At 44.6% G+C, this 18504-nt stretch overlaps 1 protein-coding gene and 1 long non-coding RNA gene across 8 annotated transcripts in view; one reads left to right on the top strand and one right to left on the bottom strand.

Moving 5' to 3' along the window:
- The window catches only part of FAM219A (family with sequence similarity 219 member A), a 99988-nt gene that overhangs the window by 76121 nt on the left and 5363 nt on the right, over positions 1 to 18504 (top strand). For 5 of the 6 annotated variants that reach the window (XM_072606427.1, XM_072606419.1, XM_072606435.1 and 2 more), the window contains exons 2-4: positions 3834 to 3933; positions 14461 to 14563; positions 15008 to 15088. In XM_072606427.1, the coding sequence (XP_072462528.1) occupies positions 3834 to 3933; positions 14461 to 14563; positions 15008 to 15088 (284 nt within the window). Of the gene's footprint in view, positions 1 to 3833; positions 3934 to 3960; positions 13270 to 14460; positions 14564 to 15007; positions 15089 to 18504 lie in introns of those variants that run through there. The other variant, XM_072606412.1, reaches the window with a different exon arrangement.
- Positions 16656 to 18504, bottom strand: part of LOC140502152 (uncharacterized) — a 68779-nt gene continuing 66930 nt past the window's right edge. Inside the window, exon 6 of one of the 2 annotated variants that reach the window (XR_011966546.1) lies at positions 16656 to 18347. This is a non-coding gene — a long non-coding RNA (uncharacterized lncRNA). The remainder of the gene's footprint in view (positions 18348 to 18504) is intronic. The other variant, XR_011966547.1, reaches the window with a different exon arrangement.

Genomic DNA, 18504 nt, shown 5'->3' with positions numbered 1-18504 from the left:
AGCATTGCCAACTTCCTAGCCTTAGCAAGAGTTTTCTCCATAGGTGTAGAGAACACTGTAGAGTTACCTTCAGGATTCAGAGTGTGCCATAGCAGTTATTTATGACTCCTAACAGGTTCATCCTCGAGCCATTGTTTCTATCCTAGGCACCCTTTGAATCTGGTTCAACAGAAAGGAAACATGCTAATGTGCATATGACTAGAGTTTGTGTGACTCATGTCCAATCACCTCCATCCCTACCACTGAAATACTTTGCCCACCCCATTTTCTCTACTGGTGGTAGATCACAGAGGAAGTTGGTCATGATATTTGTGATAATTTACTTATGTATATGGTTTTACAATTTTGCAATTAAATTGTACAAATTATTAAGCTCCAAATTTACAAATTATTAAATTTACAATTTAAATTTTACAATTTACAAAGCATTCTCCTCAAAGAATCTTCTAAGTTCCCATCTCTCCCTAAGTTCTGTTGTCTGTGACAACGTCATGTATTACATGTATGTAATACAAGTACTATTATTTTCATTTTACAAATGAGGGTGTTGAGGCTTAAAGAGAATAAGTGATTTGTTTACTGTGGCATAGCTGGGGTAATGTAGCAAAACCAGCACTTAAACATAGGTCTGACTCAAAGCACCAGTCCATGCTGCATCTCATAGAGTTAGACTTAAGCATAGGAGAAGGAGCCTCTGACAGGCTCGTGTTTGTCCTTGTGCCTTTTGAAAAACAGACTTGTGAAGTATAAAGACTTCTACAAAATCTTTATGAAAATGACCTCTTACACATTGGGGGTATTCTTGATTAAAATATTAAAAGGAAGAAGTCAGGCTTCACTAATGACTTGTTCACAACAGATCACATCTTTATAGTTACAATTAACTGAGAGGTAAGTAGAGAATGGGCAGCTAGATGGAGCAGTGGATACAGTGCCAGGCCTAGAGTCAAGAAGACTCTTCCTGAGTTCAGATCTGGCCTCAGACACTTACTAACTGTGTGACTGAACAAGTCACTTACCCCTGTTTGCCCCAGTTTCCTCATCAATAAAATGAGCTGTAGAAGGAAATGGCAAACCACTCTAGTGTCTTTGCCAAGAAAAGCCCACAAAGAATCGGGAATTGTTGGACATGACTGAAATGCGTGAACAACAACAAAAATAGAGAATACATGATCGTAAGGTTTTATACATGCTGATACTGTTGTTTTAGAGTAATCTTTAAGGCTTTCCTCCAACTCAGTATCTTTTGATTACATTAAGATCATTGAAAAAATCCTTAGCATATGCAACGACAAAGTTCAGCAATAACTATCCATTTCAAATGAGGCATAAAATGGGGAGATGTAGGCTCAACGGAAGTTTTTCTCATGGAAGATTTCCTGTGCAGAGTCCAAATGGAAAAAGAATTCTCTCTAGACATAAAGGTCCTCTACGTGCTTCTATTTGTAGGTGATAGGGGTATAGCATTATGTAGGAGTGACAAGGAAGTGTAGAAGTTAGCTAACACAACCCAACTGTTCATTCCACAGATGAGGAAACTGAATGGATATTGTAATTTTTGCTTTCTTAATGGAGAGAGGGAGAGAATTTGGAACTGAAAATAAGAATTAGATTTTTTTAAAAATGGGAAAACTGAGGCCTAGAGAAGAGATGTGCCTGTCCAAAATCACCCAGATGGCAGAAATAGGATTTGCACCCAAGACCTCTGCCTCCATATCCAGCTTTCTTTCTTTTACCTCAAGAATGCAAACAAAAGGTAGAGAGAAAGAGTGTAAACGAAGTGCCATTACCATTGAAAATGTGGAAGAACTTCTAGGTACTTACCCCAACAAGGTCAAAGAAGAATCACTTATATTCTAAACTATTCCCAGCATCACTTTCTGTGGTAACAAAGAACCATGAAGAAAGGCAAAGTGCATTGATGGAAGAATGGCTGAACCAAATGAGCATGAATTTAATGGATTCTCACTAAGTTATAAGTGATGAAGATGAAGAATTCAGAGAAACATGGAAAGACTTGAACTAATGCAAAGTGAAGTCAGCCGGACCAAGAAAACATGGACTGCAGCAACATCAAGGCAAAGAGCAATCAATGCATTGAATCTGAAAGCCTTGTAATTGTATAAGAGAAAGAAGCTTGGCCTTGGAGAGATTGAGAAAATGAACCTCCTTTTTGCAGAGGAAGGGGACTAGGAGTTTGAAATGTTGTCAGATGGTGAATATCTTGGTTGGTCTTACTGAACTGGCTTGAAAAAAAACTAATCAGCCTTACAGAGGCAGCTAAGTGGTGCAGGGAAATAAGGTGTCAGGAAGTCTCATCTTCCAGAGTTCAAATCTGACCTTAAACACTTATTAGCTGTGTGACTCTAGACAAGTCACTTAAACTTGTTTGCCTCAGTTTCCTCATCTGTAAAATGAGCCTGAGATAGGAAATGTCAAACCATTCCAGTATCTCTGCCAAGAAAACCCCAGTGGTGTCACATAGAGTCGGACAACACTGAAGACAGCTGAACAGCAACAACACAAATGATGGCTTGCCACGTGAGGCATTAGAGGAGGAATATATTTGGAAATAAATGTGATTTAGAAACAAAAAGCATCAACAAAAATAAAATTTTAGAAGAAAAAGAAAGAGGGAGAATATCCAGGAGATTGTTTTGTGACATGGAAAAAGATGGAGAGAGGGCAGTACAATTGGGATGATGTGAACTTCAAGAAGTTGGAGAGTAATTGTGATCAATTAATGTTTGAACAATAATTTAGGAGGAAGAGATTCATGATTTGGCCATAGGGCCCGTTGGGATGGGTTATGCTATGTTTGGAACTTTGGTTTAACACTTTCATCTCAGAGTTCAGGAAACAGTTGTGGTTTTTTTGGTGTGCTTATAGTAGCAGCCTGGCACCTTGCTGGATTTGCAGCTGCTTTTAGCAGTAGGAAAACGAAAGCACTAGAGATGGAGTAGGACCAGAAGCCAGTTCCCCTTACCCTCAGGCCCCTCCTTTCCCTGTGAACTGGAGCTAAGCCTTGGTTCCCCTGCAGCAGTTCAAAGTGCTCACAGTTAACCCACCAGCCAGGACAGACAATGAAGTATTTGCTTCCATCTTATTGCACCTGTCAACATCCCTCTGGCACTAAGAAGAAATTAATTGGGAAAACCAAACCCTGGGCTATGCCGCTGGCCAAAAATTCAGTCAGGGCTAAGAAGTTAGGCTCTGGAGGTTGGGTTCCAAGAAGCCTGGGGCCCCAGTCAGAGGGAGGAGACCTTGAAACTGCCACCTATGTCCTTGTGGGACAGGAAATTGAGAGCGAACAAGTTGCATAATAAGGTTTGTGACTGAGTAAGCACACAAAAGAATTGGACGTCCAAAAAAATAGGACCATTCTTGGGCTGGATGGGTCTTGAGCAGTTCCCTCCCACCCTGTCCCCAAACCGTGCTAGTGTTGGTCCATGTGTATGCCCAGGAGGACTAACCAGTCTCCCGTTTCTCCTTTCCGTCCTACCCCTTCTCTCATACCCTGCATTCACAATAAGAAAAAATCAGGGCGGTATTAAGCATGTAATATTAATATGTTGATATATATTGTGACCACCCAGGAAGGTTTCATAAAGAAGGTGGGAAATGAGTTGGGTCTTGAAGGATTTGTAGAACATAGCAGAGTGATTAATGGGGCCCAGACTACCTCCTCCCCCTGAAAAAAGTTGAGAGGAAGCAAGTCGCAGTCCGCATCAACCTTTCCCTCAAGAGATTCTGAGTCAGAAAAGGCAACCAATGTATTGAAGTCCTTGTGTTTGGCTCATCGTGACCTCTTCCCAACTGTTTTCTCTCCCCAGGATCCAGCAGCTGCATCCATCTCAGATGGAGACTGTGATGCTCGGGAAGGAGAGACTGTAGCCATGAATTACAAACCATCCCCACTCCAAGTGAAATTGGGTGAGTGTGCATGGGCTTCTGCCCCCTAGGCAGTACTGCTGAGTATTCTCACCACGGAAAGGTGGGCAGCTCAACACTATCCATGGGCTTAATCTATATATATAATAGATTACAAATATACCTTCCTTGTCCCCTGTTATTACAGTGTCTTTCCTTGTACCCTACTGGGGACAGTCAACCTTCCAGGAGCAAAAAATGGTTAAGGAAGGGGTTTGGGAACTCTGTTCTCTTTGGATACAGTGGCAGGTGTTTGGGCAGGAAATGTTGTGACCATAATTCTGATGTGGTTTACAGGGAGTTCAGGGATCCCTCCAAGACCAGAGAGCAGGACAGGGTGGTCAGCAATGAATTCATGGACTCAAGCAATCTTTAAGTCAAGTTGGCAAAGGTTTATTTTTATGGTTCCAACAGGCAAAAGTTCTTAAGGAAACTACAACCTTAGAGAGGTACAGTAAAAGTTTACATATGATAAATTGTAGTAAAACATATACCAGGTATGTTAATTAGGTGATTCAGGGTGTGGTTAAGGAGTGGTCAGTTCTTAAAGGAACATGCACTTTTTGTATCTATTACACAGGCATTTTACCCAGAATTCACCAGGAAAAGCCCAAAGCAGGCCACAGAGAGTTGTGGTTTTTAGGACTATTTCTTCAATAAATTGACTAGCAGTCAGGGCCAACTGAGGACTGTTTTGACAAGATAGATGCAGGGAGTGTACATATGTCTTAAGTCTAGGATACATATAATAAGGAGTCCAGGATGCATAAAATAAAAGGTAGGGAGTTGGTATAGGTACAGAATATCTTTATGAGTCAGTACAAAGCCAATTCAAACTAATAATTCCTATAGATGTGCTTTGTTACTATACCAGGGAGAGAGATAAGTGTTTTGCTGGGGCCCGCTCATCAGTCATTGCTAGGCATAGTGTCCTTGGGCTGGAGAGAAACTGCCAGGAATAGTGTTTTGAGGCTAGAGAGAAATATGGTCTTGGAATTGGGGTCCAAGCACAAGCACCCAAGCAGCCCATCAGTTCTACCTCCAAAACGATGGCCTTAAAAGATAAATAGCATTTAGGCAAGCAGAAGAAGTGAGAGGTCATTCTAGTTTAGAGGAAACAGAGAGAGAGAAAAGAAACTGCAGGGTCCTCTGAGTTGTAGAGTGTAATTATCACTAGAATACAGTAATGGAGAGAGAATCATGGGAGTTTCAGGGCTGGAAGGCTAGAATAATAGAACTGAAAGACAGAAGATTCCTTGGGATTACCTCCTGGAGCTGCCTCATTTTACAGATGAGGGAACCAAAGTTCAGAAAACGTAAATGAGTCGTCCAAGGTCACACTCCAGGTCGCAAAGCCAGGTTCTGTGACTCAGATGAAGAGTCAGATCATGGCTCTGTTCTCTAGTTGATGGGGAGCCACAGAAGATTTCTGGGCAAAGTCACAACATGATGGAATTTTTAGGAAGACAGAGCCGACTTTGCAGGACGGCTTGATTGGAGTACAAAGTTGTTCACAAGATGAAAGCTTATCTCAGACACCACCTTGTACAGGAAGCCTCTCCGGATTCTCCACAGTGTTCTCTTCTTTCTCACGTTATTTAATATTTCCTTATTTGTGTACAGTGGAATATATAAGCCCCTTGAGGATAAGGGCTATTTTGTCTTTATAGTCCGGTGCCTAGCATAATGGCTTGCCCATGTTAGACACCTGATGAATGTTTATACTCAGACACTTACTAGCTGCGTGACCCTGGACCAGTCACTTAACCCTGCTTGCCTCAGTTTCCTCATCTGTAAAATGAGCTGGAGAAGGAAATGACACACTGCGTCAGTATCTTTGCCACGAAAACTTCAAATGGGGTCATGAAGGGTCAGACACAGCTGAAAATGACTGAACAACAAAAAGTGTTTGAATTGGGGGAAAAAAGTTAGGAAGCTGTTGCCATAACCCAAGAATGCTTGACCTAGGATCCATGCAGAGGAAATTGAAGGAAGGCAATGCATGGAAGAGAAATCATGAAAGATACGTTTTTTCCTTGGGCATTTGCATCTTAGGATTTTCCAGGCATCATGGTGCCCATAGAACCTGAGAGTGAAGAGGTGATAGGGAGAGGAGGGTCTGGAAGTTCCGCCATCGCTGGCAGGAGGGTCTGCTTGATGTCGTCCAAGATGCTGAGGACTCAGCTGCCACTCTCATCCCCATAACCTGTACTGCAGTAGGGATGATTGTTCCCACTTGAGTCTCAGCAGTCCACACTGGGCCCAGTGCAGCCCTAACCCATGTACATGTCACACGTGTCTGTCTTCATCTTTTCCCATCTCCTTCTTTCCCATCCTCTGGCCCTACTTCTCTCTAGGGCTCGATTCCCTCATCTGTAAAATGAGGGAGTTGGAATAAATGATCTCTAAGATCCCTTCCATCTCTAAAATACTATGGACCAAAGATCCCTATTCTCTCTCTGCCTAACCCCTCAGGCTGCATCCTCTCATTCTGGCCTCTCAAGCCCCTCATGGGTTAACCCTTCAGGTCTCATCCTTTCCCAGTCTGGAATGTTAGGCCCTATCCCCTTCCCATGTGGACCATTAGCTCCCTCTCCCCATTCTCCCTAACTCCTCAAGACCCTCCCTCATTCCATGTAGCCCTTCCTCTCTCTACCCTTCTGATCCCCTATCCATCTGTGCTACCAAAAGGAAGGCTGTGCAATAAGAAATGAAATCTGGAGGTTGAAGGGGGGAACCCAGCCCCTCGATCAATACCATTAGCATCTCCTCCTCTCCTCAGCATCCTGCAGTGGCTTATTCCTCTACCGTCTGTCTCCCCCAGCCCCTCCTTCTATCCTGCTGCTCGTCGGCCTGGCTCCTCCAGCTGGGATTCATACTAATTAGGTGAAGCAGCTGTTGTTTCTCTGCTGAAATTGGCAGGGGGGTAAGGGGGCAGGGGAGGCAGTTGGTCAGAGAGCAGCTATACACAGTAGCCCCTGGGGCCTATCCTCCTTCTCTTACCTGGCAGGTCCCTGGCCTTTCTGTGTGAAAAAAGATCCTAGAGAGGGATGAGCTAGGGAGTGGATAGTGAGCATGGTGTTTCCTGCCCTTGGTCACTCAGGCTCTGGTCTGTGAAGGATTAGAAATCCTATGGACTATGCTCACAGAATTCCTTGCTCTGGGAAGTCCTCCCCACCCCACCCAGGAAGAAGCAGCATGGGACCCTGGAAAGCACACAATCTTTAGAGTTTGAGACTTGTATTCACATCCTGACTTTTTCAAACACCTAGAAAATAGATTACTAGCTCTCTTGGCAAGTCACTTCACATCTCTGGGCCTCAGTTTCCTCATTTGTAAAATGAGAGGACTGTAGTTCACCTCCAAATCTATGATCTCATGGTGTCTGAGGAGCCCCTCACACATATGTGCTGCCCTGAATGGAAGAATGCGAGAGCACTTTCTGGCCTAACTAGTAAGGGATGTACTGTGTACGAATCCCATCCTCAAGAGCCCTCTCCCCTCCTCTGAGATCTTGTCCCCTGCAAGAACTGAACACATCCCCATGCCCCTCCCTCCATGCGTGGTTGTCTCCTCTCACAGTCTGTTTTCTGTCCAGAACATTTGGCCTCATAAAGGATCCAGCCCTCCAGGCCTCTTGGGCCTCTTTCATCTGCATCAGCTCCTCAAAAGTCTTGAGATAGGCCTTTCCTTTGGCCCTGGGACTCTCTCCTTGCAGTTAATCTCCTCGAATCTCTAAACCCCGGCTCAAGACACTGCTTCCTTGACCTCTGTGGTTCTTGAGCCTCGTTGGCATCTTGGCACATCCAATCCCAGATGTCGTAGACTCCCCCATACAGCATCTACTCCATCTTTCCATTCTTCTCCCTGTCTGCCACACACTCCAGACCATAAAAGTGGGGTTTCCTAGAGAGGAAGAAGGGGATAAACACAAGAAAAATGCAGCAGGGCAGGGAACTAGAAAACCACATAACTTCAAAGAAAAAAAAAGCTCCCTAGTCCCCAACTTGAGGTTACTTAAACTTCCTAAACTGTCTTAGCTACCTGAAATCCCTCGGAATAACTTAGCCCGTCTTGATACTCTCTTGGTCCGTGGCCTCCTGGCTCCCAGATAAGATTAGCATCTTCTGCCCCAGGAAAAGTAAAGCCAGTTAGGGAATTTGCCCACCTGGATGCATTAACTCAGGGGTTCCCTCACATTCCGCAGGCCTGGATTCACCACTGACCAATTAGGAAGACCAAATGCAGGACAAATTTTTGCTACTTCTCCTATATTATGTTTTCCTTCAGCCAGTCTACCTTCTCCTTTAGGGGAAAAAATATTATTTAGGGGAAACAAAAAGCAGATAGAGTGTTTCTGTCATCTCAAAAAATCAGTCATATTACACAGGTCGTAAAACTTAAGAGCTAAAAAAAGACCTAAGAGATCAGAATAGGTCAATAGTCTCATTTTATAGAGGCCCAGACTTGAGCTCAGAGAGGTTAAGTGGAGTAATTACCCACAGCTACCCTCCAAAGTTCATAAAAAGATAGCCCTTTTCTTAATTGTACCATTCACATGTAAGCTGCCTCTTCCAAAGCATCTGTCCCCGTTCAGGGCCTGCATCTGCCCAAACACGACCCCTCTCAGAATGCCTGCTGCCACTTTGTTTCCCTTTTGGTATCCCTGCCCCTTTCCTCAACAACTGATGAATCTTGGCACAGATAGGACAATTACCCCAAGACCTCTGCCCTCTCCCATTGGCCTGCCACCCCCAGGATTGCCTCGAGGGTTTCTTTGTGTCCTGGGCCATTGCTTCTTATTCAGTGTTTTTCTGATATACTTCCTGTAAATACTTGCAGGTCAGGCTCCAGGTAGGTCTCTTTGGAAGCTTCCTGTGGCTTTATCCATCAGAGCCACAGAGCCTCCTCCCATTTTAGCCTTCTAGTCTAATCCACTGTCTCAGTGGATAAAGCAACTGGGCCTGGAATCATGAAGACTTGAGTCCAAATGTGATTTCAGACACTAACTCACCATGTGACCCTGGGTAAGTCACTTAACCTCTGCCTCAATTTCCTCAACTGTAAAATGGAGATAATAATTGCATCTGCCTTTCAGGATTGTTGTCAGGAGCAAATGAAGTGTTTCTAAAGCAGTTAGCACTGTATCTAGCACATAGTCGATACTTAATAAATGCTTCTGCCTTTCCCCTCCTGCCTCTCCTCTCTCCCCACCCATGCCCCCATTAAGTGATTTTGTAGGACTATCCTATTCAATATCTGCCTGTTCCCTCTCCTTCCCCTAGGTCTTTACACTCATTCAAAGCCTTCTCTTAAGTTCTCGAAGCCAGGACAGCAAACCAGTCCTTTCTTTTCCCTCAGAACAGGATTCTACATGCCAGCCCCATGCAGAGACACTGGTGAGGTCCTTATACCAGCCTTCACCAGCCAGGCCCTGGAGGGAGCTGAGCTTGCAGGGCTCTGTCATTCCATTTCCTGATGTAGCTTTCTGGGAAGTAGCTGTGTCACTCAGAACCTTTAAAGTGGGGGGCGTGGGGGGGGAGGCAGGAGAGCTGGAGGGTAGAAATTGGTGTGGGGAGCTTAAAAGAGATTAGCATAGGCGAGAGCCCAGAAAACTGGTGAGGACAAAGGAATCTGTGACAGATAGAAATAGAGTAGAGGGAAGGATACACAAGCCCCCAAAGGCTGCCATCAAGGTAAGAGATGCCCTGAGTCAAGCCTAGCTCCCCACCTCGGGGGAGCACCCTATGAGGCTCTGGCCACAAAGAAGGCCTAGGTGGAGTGGTGCCCCAGTGACTGGCCAAGATAGCTTGTCTCTGGGGGCAGGGTGGTGTGAGGTTAATGGGCTCACCCTACTGTAGGCCCTACCCACAGCAGGGTGGGGGCGAAGTCAACCCTCAGACATGAACCATAGATCATCCGTGTGACAACCTTAGCAAGCACTACTGTGTCAGGGGTACAAAGAAAATGCAGAAACAAACCCTGAACTCAAGGAGCTCCCATTCTGATGTATAGCCCTGTGAAGCTATGCCACACTACGGCATTGCCCCAGGATTTGGATTTGAGGCCCTGGGTCGGGCAAGAGTGACTGAGCCTCTTACTGGGTGGAGGCGGAGGTCCCCACATTGAAACTCCCCAGCTGTGATCGCCACCTAGTGTTCTTGTTGGGGACTACAGCACAACAGCCTAAGCTGGTAGGGACTCCTCCACAGCATGCCCACAGTTGCCTGAGGCTGAGGCCCTAATGGCTGCCAGGAGGGATGAGGCCTGGATGACCTTCACACAATCATAAAGGAATAAACGTTTGTCTTTGCCTTAGTTTTCTGTGACTTTCTGTGACTTTTCCATCCTTCTGGCAACTTACCTAACCCAATGGCTTTTTTCTCCTCCTCTCTCTTCCTCTCTTTCTCTCTCCCTCTCCCCCTCCCTTCCTACCTCCCACCAGGCACATTTCATAGAATACTGAGCACATGAGATACTAGCTGTGTGAGCCTGGGACAATCACGTAACCTCTCTCCTCTGTGAAATGAGGGAACTGGACTGAAATGTCCTCTGAGGCTCCTTCCAGTTCTAAAACTATGGTCCTAGAAATACTGTTGTCATAGAAGATTTGACTTGATATCAAGCTTTTATGCCTTAGAATAAATGCCAATCTCTGTTTTCCTCCTCCTGTGAAATTTGGCACTTTAACCCTTCTCCCTAATTGTACAAACCTTTAGCCTCCCACCACAAGGATTTCAGGCCCCAGTTTTGTTTTAGGGAAGAAGGGAAGGTCTTCCCTTGGCTTCAGAAATTACAATTAATAGTGAGCCCAGATGTGAAAGAGCTGAGAACACATCTGGGTTGTGATGTTTTGCACTGGTGGAGGGAAGAACAAATTGGACCCCAGCAGGAGTGGAACAGGCATTTTGGGATCCAAGAGATTGAGTTTTTCTCTGGGTCCTCCCATATCTTTGTGATAACAATAATTATGATGATGGTGATTAATTTTTAACAACAGTAATAGGAAGCATTTATATAGCGCTTTGAGATTTGCAAAGCACTTTACGTATGCTCTCTCCTTTGACCCTTACGATAATCTTGTGAATAGATGCTATTATTATTCCCATTTTATAGATGAGGAGACTGAGGCTGAGAGAGGTTAAATAACTACGTGGCCAGAGTGCTGGACCCTGCACTTAAGTTGTGCCATCTAGCTGCCAACAGTTATACCAAAGAAATAATTTTTTTAAATAAACCAAATTATATATATTTGTTTGTAAATTTTTAGTTCCATAAAGGATATTTAAAATCCCAAATATCATGTTTTTGAATCTGTTTAACTGAATTAATTTCAAGTTTCCACTTTCTCCCAAAGAAGACTAAATGTGTGTGACTCTAGCTTTGCTCATGAGATCATGGGATTTAGAGCTGCAAGAGGCCTTGGAGTCTGTCTAGTCTAGCTCTGCCACCTGTAACTTAGGATGCAGATCCATCTCCCTCTTCCAGCCCCAGCAGCTGCTGTTCAGAGCACTTCCAGGAGTTAGGAGGAGAAGGAGGCCTTTGGGGACAGCTGTTGCCTTCCTGGATCAGAGCTGGTCTCACTCCAGCCATGAATAAGAAGGTTCAATTTCATTTCCATCAGCTTCCCGAAAAACTCTCCCCCAAGAGCAGTGATTTGTTTCTACAGCAACTCAGGCTTCCTTCCCAGGAGACTGTCTACAAATTCAGTTGGCAAGAAAACCTTTTTTTTTTTTTTAATTTGGGAGCTGTTCATTAGAAAGGAAAAATAGGTAGTCAACACCTGGTAGAGCTGGGTAGGAGATAAGATGAGAGAAACGGGAACATAGTCTTCCCCCGTACTCCACTGCTAGAGCCTGCTGGGCTGGTGACAGCTCCTCCAGGCCATTGGGAGCAGATTGGCTGTATTCCCCACTCCCCAACCTCACCACTACCACTGTTAGGATCTCAGGAGTATTTTTACAGGCATGGGTGAGGCCCAAGATCATCTGTTTGAGCCATCAACACAAATCAACCAAGGGATTACTGATTTCCTTCCCTTCCATAATAAGATACATACCATCACCAGATTAAGTTTCTGACAGCCTGGCTTTCATTACAGTACTTCTCTACTGAAGAACCTTGACTGGCTCCCTGTTGCCTACTGCATCAATTCTAAGTTGATTCAAGGCCCATCGCAATCTAACCCCACTCTACCTCTCTAATCTTATTTTCTACCACTCCTTCCTCCTCCAGGCTGTTCTTATCAGTGTCCCTTGTATTGTTCCATATGCATGAGTTATATGTCCTCAATGTGATTATAAAAAACCCCCTTGATCCTTTCCTGTCTCTTTCCTAGCATAACCCAGCCAATTTTCTCAATGTGGAAATGCAGGTTGATTTGGGGGATAGAAGAGGAGAGGGGCTACAGCACAGAGAAGGGAAGGGAGCTCCTCGTGATTAGTAAGACAAAGAGGGCAGAGGCATGGCAGAAGGGCAGTCAGCTGCTACCTCTTATACATGCCACCCGGGCTTCCCACTGTCCCATACATTCTGCCACTCACCATACTCACCAACAATATCGCTTACGTGATAAGGTGAGACCATGGCAAAATGGTGATGTCTGGAAAGGCTGGGTTTCCTTCCTTCAGGAAACCTCTTCCAACCAAGGCATTATTCTTTCATTCCTTTCACCAAGACCTTATTCTCAATTCTCTGTTTAGTTAATCTTTGCCCAAGCATTGATGATTGATAATGAATTAAAGTTTGACCCTTTCTGGTATAGCTATAATAGAGAACTCAGAAAGCCTGGAATATATCAAGACCAAAAATGACTTATTTCAAATGGTGATATTTCAGACCCCATGGCACTTAGTGGGGGAGATACTTAGGGTTAGGGAGACCTCTTTGTCTTTCATCTTACTCTTCAGACAGCTGTTTCCTTCTTCTGTGCTTTCTAGAGCTCAGATAACCAGTATAGCAATGCCACAAAATTAATAGGTTTGCTTTTCAGTAGAGAGAATTAAAAATAGATAAAAGGAAGGGAGAAAGATGGGAAACCTCCTTTCCTGAAGAGTCCCTGGTAAATCACTTAGCCTCTTAGGGCCTCAGTTTCCTCATCTGTGAAATGAGGGCGTTGTGTATGACCTTATGGATAAAGTCCCTCCAGTTCTGAATCTCTGATGCTCTGCTCTTGTGACCACCATGTACTTGACCCTCTTCATTATCGATTTGCTGGTTTTCTTGTCTCAGTAGGGATCAGGCGAGAAGGAAGAAAAAATAACCTAAGTACACTCCCCCACATCCCAAGAACTGTCCTTGTGAAACTCACAAAATGTAGAAAGAGCCTGGTCAGTCCAGGTAAGTGAATGGGCAAAAGACATCCTGCAAGAGAATCTAGTGATTTGATCCCACACACCCATCCACACAGGCAGAGGCAGAAAGACCTCAAGCTACCCAGGCTTTTCCTTTGAGGGTGGGGTAGTTGATAGTGGGTCATCTCCCAGAGCATAGGCCCCAGGGACCAGAGTAGCTCATAGGCCAATGTCTATGTCTAAGTGTGTTAGATGACTAGTTTATTTGTAAACAAAGGAGTCCTATCTGGCTCTAGGTTCTATAAACAGGACATCAAATAAAATCAGCCCTTTTTTAAAACCAGAAACAGAGGAAATAAGAGAAAAGGGTTTTGGTAGGAAAAGCAGAAGAAAAAGAAAACTTAGTCAATGACTGAGGTTGAGCTGGGTAGGAACAGATTAGAATTAGGAGCAGTGGAGAAGGCCTAGGGTGGAGAGTTGCCTTCAGCAGCTGGACAGAGGCCTCCATGCCTCAGGAGATTTTAAGAGAAGCTGACTCTGCTGAGCTGGGTGCCACCTAGCTGGAGCCAAGTTATTTCCTCTTTCTAGGCCCTAGTTTTCTCATAAGTGAAATGACAAGCTTGAACTAGATGGTCCCTAAGGTCCTTCCTAGTTCTTCTGTTCTATTTATGAGTGTATCAGAATTCATCAGATAGGATAAACTGATTCTTGTTAGCTCAGGTGAGGAAAATATTTCTGTGCCCAGAGTGATCCAGGCTGTCACTAGCATGAACATGAAGGCAGAATTGCTAACCAGCTGGCAGACAAAAGCAGAGACCCTGAACTCCAGAGAGATGTTGGAGACTCAGGAATAGGGCCTGGTAAAGAGACATCTTCCCAAGAGGACTGGGGAAACCCTCAGTTTCTGCAGGGGTGGGATGGGTCTAGTTATATAGCAAGGAGAGGATGTTGATATCTTCTTTATAGGAATCAGCAAAGCTAGTTGGAGGGAGGAACTTGTTGGAGGTTCTTAAGGTTTAAATCAGGCCCTAGAACTCAGCTGCTTTACAAAAATGGATGATTTGAGCTTCCTTTTCAGTGGATGGCCTGGTGCTAAAGGCCCCTCCAAGTGGGAGAGGGCAAGAAAGGCAGCTTCCTTCCCTCACCATTCCAGGCTGCCATTGTCTGTCTGTTGTCAGGAACCAGAGTGCCGTGAGGCATCAGCCTCATCCTCATAATAACCATGTTTCCTCTGCAGAGAAACAGCGAGAGCTCGCTCGAAAGGGTTCCTTGAAAAATGGCAACATGGGCAGTCCAGTCAACCAGCAGCCCAAGAAGAACAACGTGATGGCCCGGACAAGGTAAAGGTTTTCTTCTCTGTCCCCTCCTGTGTCATTCAGATCACCCTAATTGACAGAACTTCCTTTTCATCTTTATTCTTCTAGAATAGGGGCCTGGGATATGATGAATGGGAGAGGAAGTAGACAGTGGCCCCATAATTGGTAGGGACTTGGGAGCATTGAGCCCTCCTGGGTCCAGACTTAGGCAATCCTTAGGTTTATGTCCTTGACCATCCTGCTTGTAGACTTCAGACAGGGCCTTCCCTTGGTACCTGGCTCCTGATGTATTCAAGAGTACCTGGCATGGACCACTCTGTCCAGAGTTCAGTATGCCAGCTGTTCCCTTTGGGATGGAATGGAAAGCTTAGACCTCCCTAGCATAATGCTCAGAACAGACAGGCAAAAAAATGGAAAGGGCTTGCCATGGCCCGCTAATCATGACCCATCTGTTCTGTTTTTTTCCAGGCTGGTTGTCCCCAATAAAGGATACTCTTCACTTGATCAGAGTCCAGATGAGAAGCCATTGGTGGCCCTTGACACGGACAGGTATGGAGGCCTGGGACAGAGGATGGACCTGAACCTAAAATAAATAAATGAAGTGTGTGTGTGTGTGTGTGTGTGTGTGTGTGTGTGTATGTGTATGTGTATGTGTGTGTGAGAGAGAAGGAGAGAGAGAGGGAGAGAGAAAGAGAGGGAGAGACTGTGAGAGAGAGAGAGAAACTGTGAGGGGGGAGGAAGAGGAGGGGGAGAGAGAGAGAGAGAGAGAAAGGGAGAGAGAGGGAGAGAGTGAGAGAGGGAAAGAGAGAGAGATGAAAAAGGAACCTCTAGATGGGAAGAGATAGTTCTTTCAGCTATCCAGAACTGATTTTCTAGTCTTCCCTGGGTGTGGATTCCCTTGGTCCTGGGGTTTAATTCAATAAATGTTTATTAAGAACCTATTGTATGCAAGGCACCATGCTAGACTGGGGCATTGACATGACCCCTAAGCCATTGTTACACCTCCACTCTGCAATCACATTGGTCCCCATGTTGGAGCCTGGCTTTCTTACCTCACTTCCAAAAATATCTTCTTGGGTTTTAAGCCATGTGCTGCTGACCTCGTTGACCTCTGCTCCTTCTGGAGACTTTTGGCTGCAGGCCCTGGAAATCCTACTGTTACTCATAATCTCCTGCATAAGAAAAGCACTACCTGGTCCCAGGATTTTTCCCCTGGGCTCTAGGCTACCATGTACTAACTGTGTAGTCACCTCCCTTCACTCTCCGATGATAGGATCCAGGGCCTGGAAGTATCACCCTCACCTCACTAGGGACAGAGAAGCCATCTGCCCATGGCTGGCAGCCCTGTAGGAGGAGGGATGGTTACAGTAACTGAAGAAGGCACCTGAACCTCCTGTCCTTCAAGGAAAGTGTGAGACCAAAGTCTACATAGAATCTGGGATGGAAGAACAGCCAGAATCCAAGAGAGATTAGAACTGCTCTGTCCACCTCCTCCGAAGCCCGGTGCCAGCTTCTCATTCGGGCTGTGAAGCAGTGTGGTTTGTCTGCTGCTCCAGGCTCGCTTTGGGGCCTGGCCTTACTAGCAACCATGTGGTTTCATAGGATCATAAGATTATTGATTTAGATCAGGAAGAGCCCTTAGAGGCCGTGTAGTCCAACCTGCTCATTTTACAGAAGAGGAAACTGAGGCCCATAGGGGTCATGTGATCTGCCCAAAGTCACAAAGGTGGTAAGCGGTGGGGCCAGGATTTGAACCCGAGGCCTTGATTCTTTACTTCAGTAGCAGAGGGCAACTCTTCCCAGTCCTGTTTGCCTGGCATAGAACGTCTTTCCATTTCACAGCCTCACCCTCATCAGACTTAGGGTTTCCTTACTAAGTTTCTGTTTCTTGTCCCGTAGCTCTCCTCTCATTGGGAGAGAGAATGGAGTGCTGAGTCTGGGGTCAGCAAGATAAGATCTGCCTTGGAATGCAGCTTTTGATAGTTACTGGCTGTGTAACCATATTGGGGCAGGTCACTTCAATCCTCTGAGTCTCAGTTTCCCCATCTCTTCAGTGGGAATAATACCTGTGGTTCTCATCTCACAGTATGATTGCAGGGATCAAATGAGATCATATATATGAAGCACTATGCAAATGACAGCTGTTTTTATTGGACAGCAGAAATGATTGACAGATCCTAAGCTCCCAGACTTGGTGCTAACAGTTCCCTCCTTCCTCACTTTTCCATGTTCTCTCTGACATGTACCTCAGTGACTGCCTCACCCCCAGGGAAAAGGAATGTCCTTCTTGTCCTGCAGTGTTAAAGCTGAACACTCTGTTGCCTAAAGCTTGATTTTCTAAAAGTTTATATTGAATTTGACATAATAGTACAAGCACTGCCCTGTTTGTCTGAGTGCCCTACGTAGAGATCATGTAGTTCAATCACTTTAGCTCACAATTTTTCCCTAGAATCCTACTAGTATAGTTTTGCAATAGCAAAATATTTTATATCAATATTAATAAGAGTAAGTGATTCCAACCAGTGGTAAGAGATCCTGCTTATGAGCCACATGGTCCATTTGTTAAAATGTTAAATTTTTTTTTTTCCAATTACAATTTTAACATTCATTTTTTTATAATTTTGAGTTCCAAATTCCCTCCTTCCTTCTCTTCCCCCTTCATTGAGAAGGCAGGTAATTTTATATAGGATATACATGTTTAATTATGTAAACCATATTTCCATATCAGTCACATTATGAAAGAAAACAGACATAAAAACCACACACAAAAAAAGAAAGTAAAAAATAGTATGCTATTATATATGGAGTTTCCATTCAGACTCCATCAGTTCTTTCTGTGGAGGTAGAGAGCATTTTTCATCATAAGTTTCTCAGAATTGTCTTGATCTTTTAATTGCTGAGAAGAGCTAAGTCATTCACAGTTCATCATCATACAGTATTGCTGTTGGCCTCAAGAGGCCAAGGTCTCCCAGTGCATCCTGGGTCATCTCCAGTCACCCTGATGAGTATCTGGTCACTGGATTCACATGGCTCTGGAGGAGAAGTGAGGCTGGTGACCTGCACAGCCCTCCCTCCCTCAAAACAAAGTCAAGTGCAAGTCATGTCATTATTTCTCTCATGGCGTGGTCTTCTTCAGCAACGAAGGACAAGCGCAACAATACTGAGTACAATGTTCTCTTGTTCTCCTCACTTCACTTTGTATCATCAATCCATGGAAAACTTTCCAGGTTTCTCTGAAACCATCCTGCTCATCATTTCTGATAGCACAATAGTATTCCATCACAGTCATATACTGCAACTTGTTCAGTCATTCCCCAACTGATGGGTATCACCTCAATTTCCAATTCTCAGCCACCACAAAACAAGCTGTTATAAATATTTTTGTACATATAGGTCCTTTTCCTGTTTTAAAAATCTCTTTGGGATATAGACCTAGTAATGGTATTATGGGGTCAAAGGGTATTCTCAGTTTCTTAGTCCTTGTGGCATAGTTCCAAGATTGGTCTTCAGAATGGTTGGACCAGTTCACAACTCCACCAATAGGGCATTGATATCTCAGTTTTCCCACATCTCCTCCAAAATTTGTCATTTTCCTTTTCTGTCGTATTCACACTGTCCTTTGAGAAACAACATTGCAAGCATTCACTCTTCATAAATGCTTCTTTCATTCATTCATCTGGATAAAAAGAGATGGTGCTGAAGGAGGACTGGGGACTGCTTCCTTTTACTCCCTTTTCTTCGCTGTGCCTCTGATCTTTGTTTCCTCTTGGGCGTGTCATCACCACTCTCAGAACCTGACCTTCCCCATCTATAAAAGGAAACAGTAAACGGAGGGCAAATGAACCTCAAGCATTCTTAGAATAAGATAGGTGGGTTGACATGGAAGGTTCCAGCATTCCTCTGGGAACCTCTGCACCACTTGAGGGAAATTCCCAGAGCCCAGTTTGCATGTCAGAAAATAGTAT

The sequence above is a fragment of the Notamacropus eugenii genome, chromosome 1 (assembly GCF_028372415.1).
Source record: "Notamacropus eugenii isolate mMacEug1 chromosome 1, mMacEug1.pri_v2, whole genome shotgun sequence".
Taxonomy (NCBI): domain Eukaryota; kingdom Metazoa; phylum Chordata; class Mammalia; order Diprotodontia; family Macropodidae; genus Notamacropus; species Notamacropus eugenii.
Note: the sequence above shows the minus strand (reverse complement) of the source record. Positions and strands in the feature narration are given on the sequence as shown.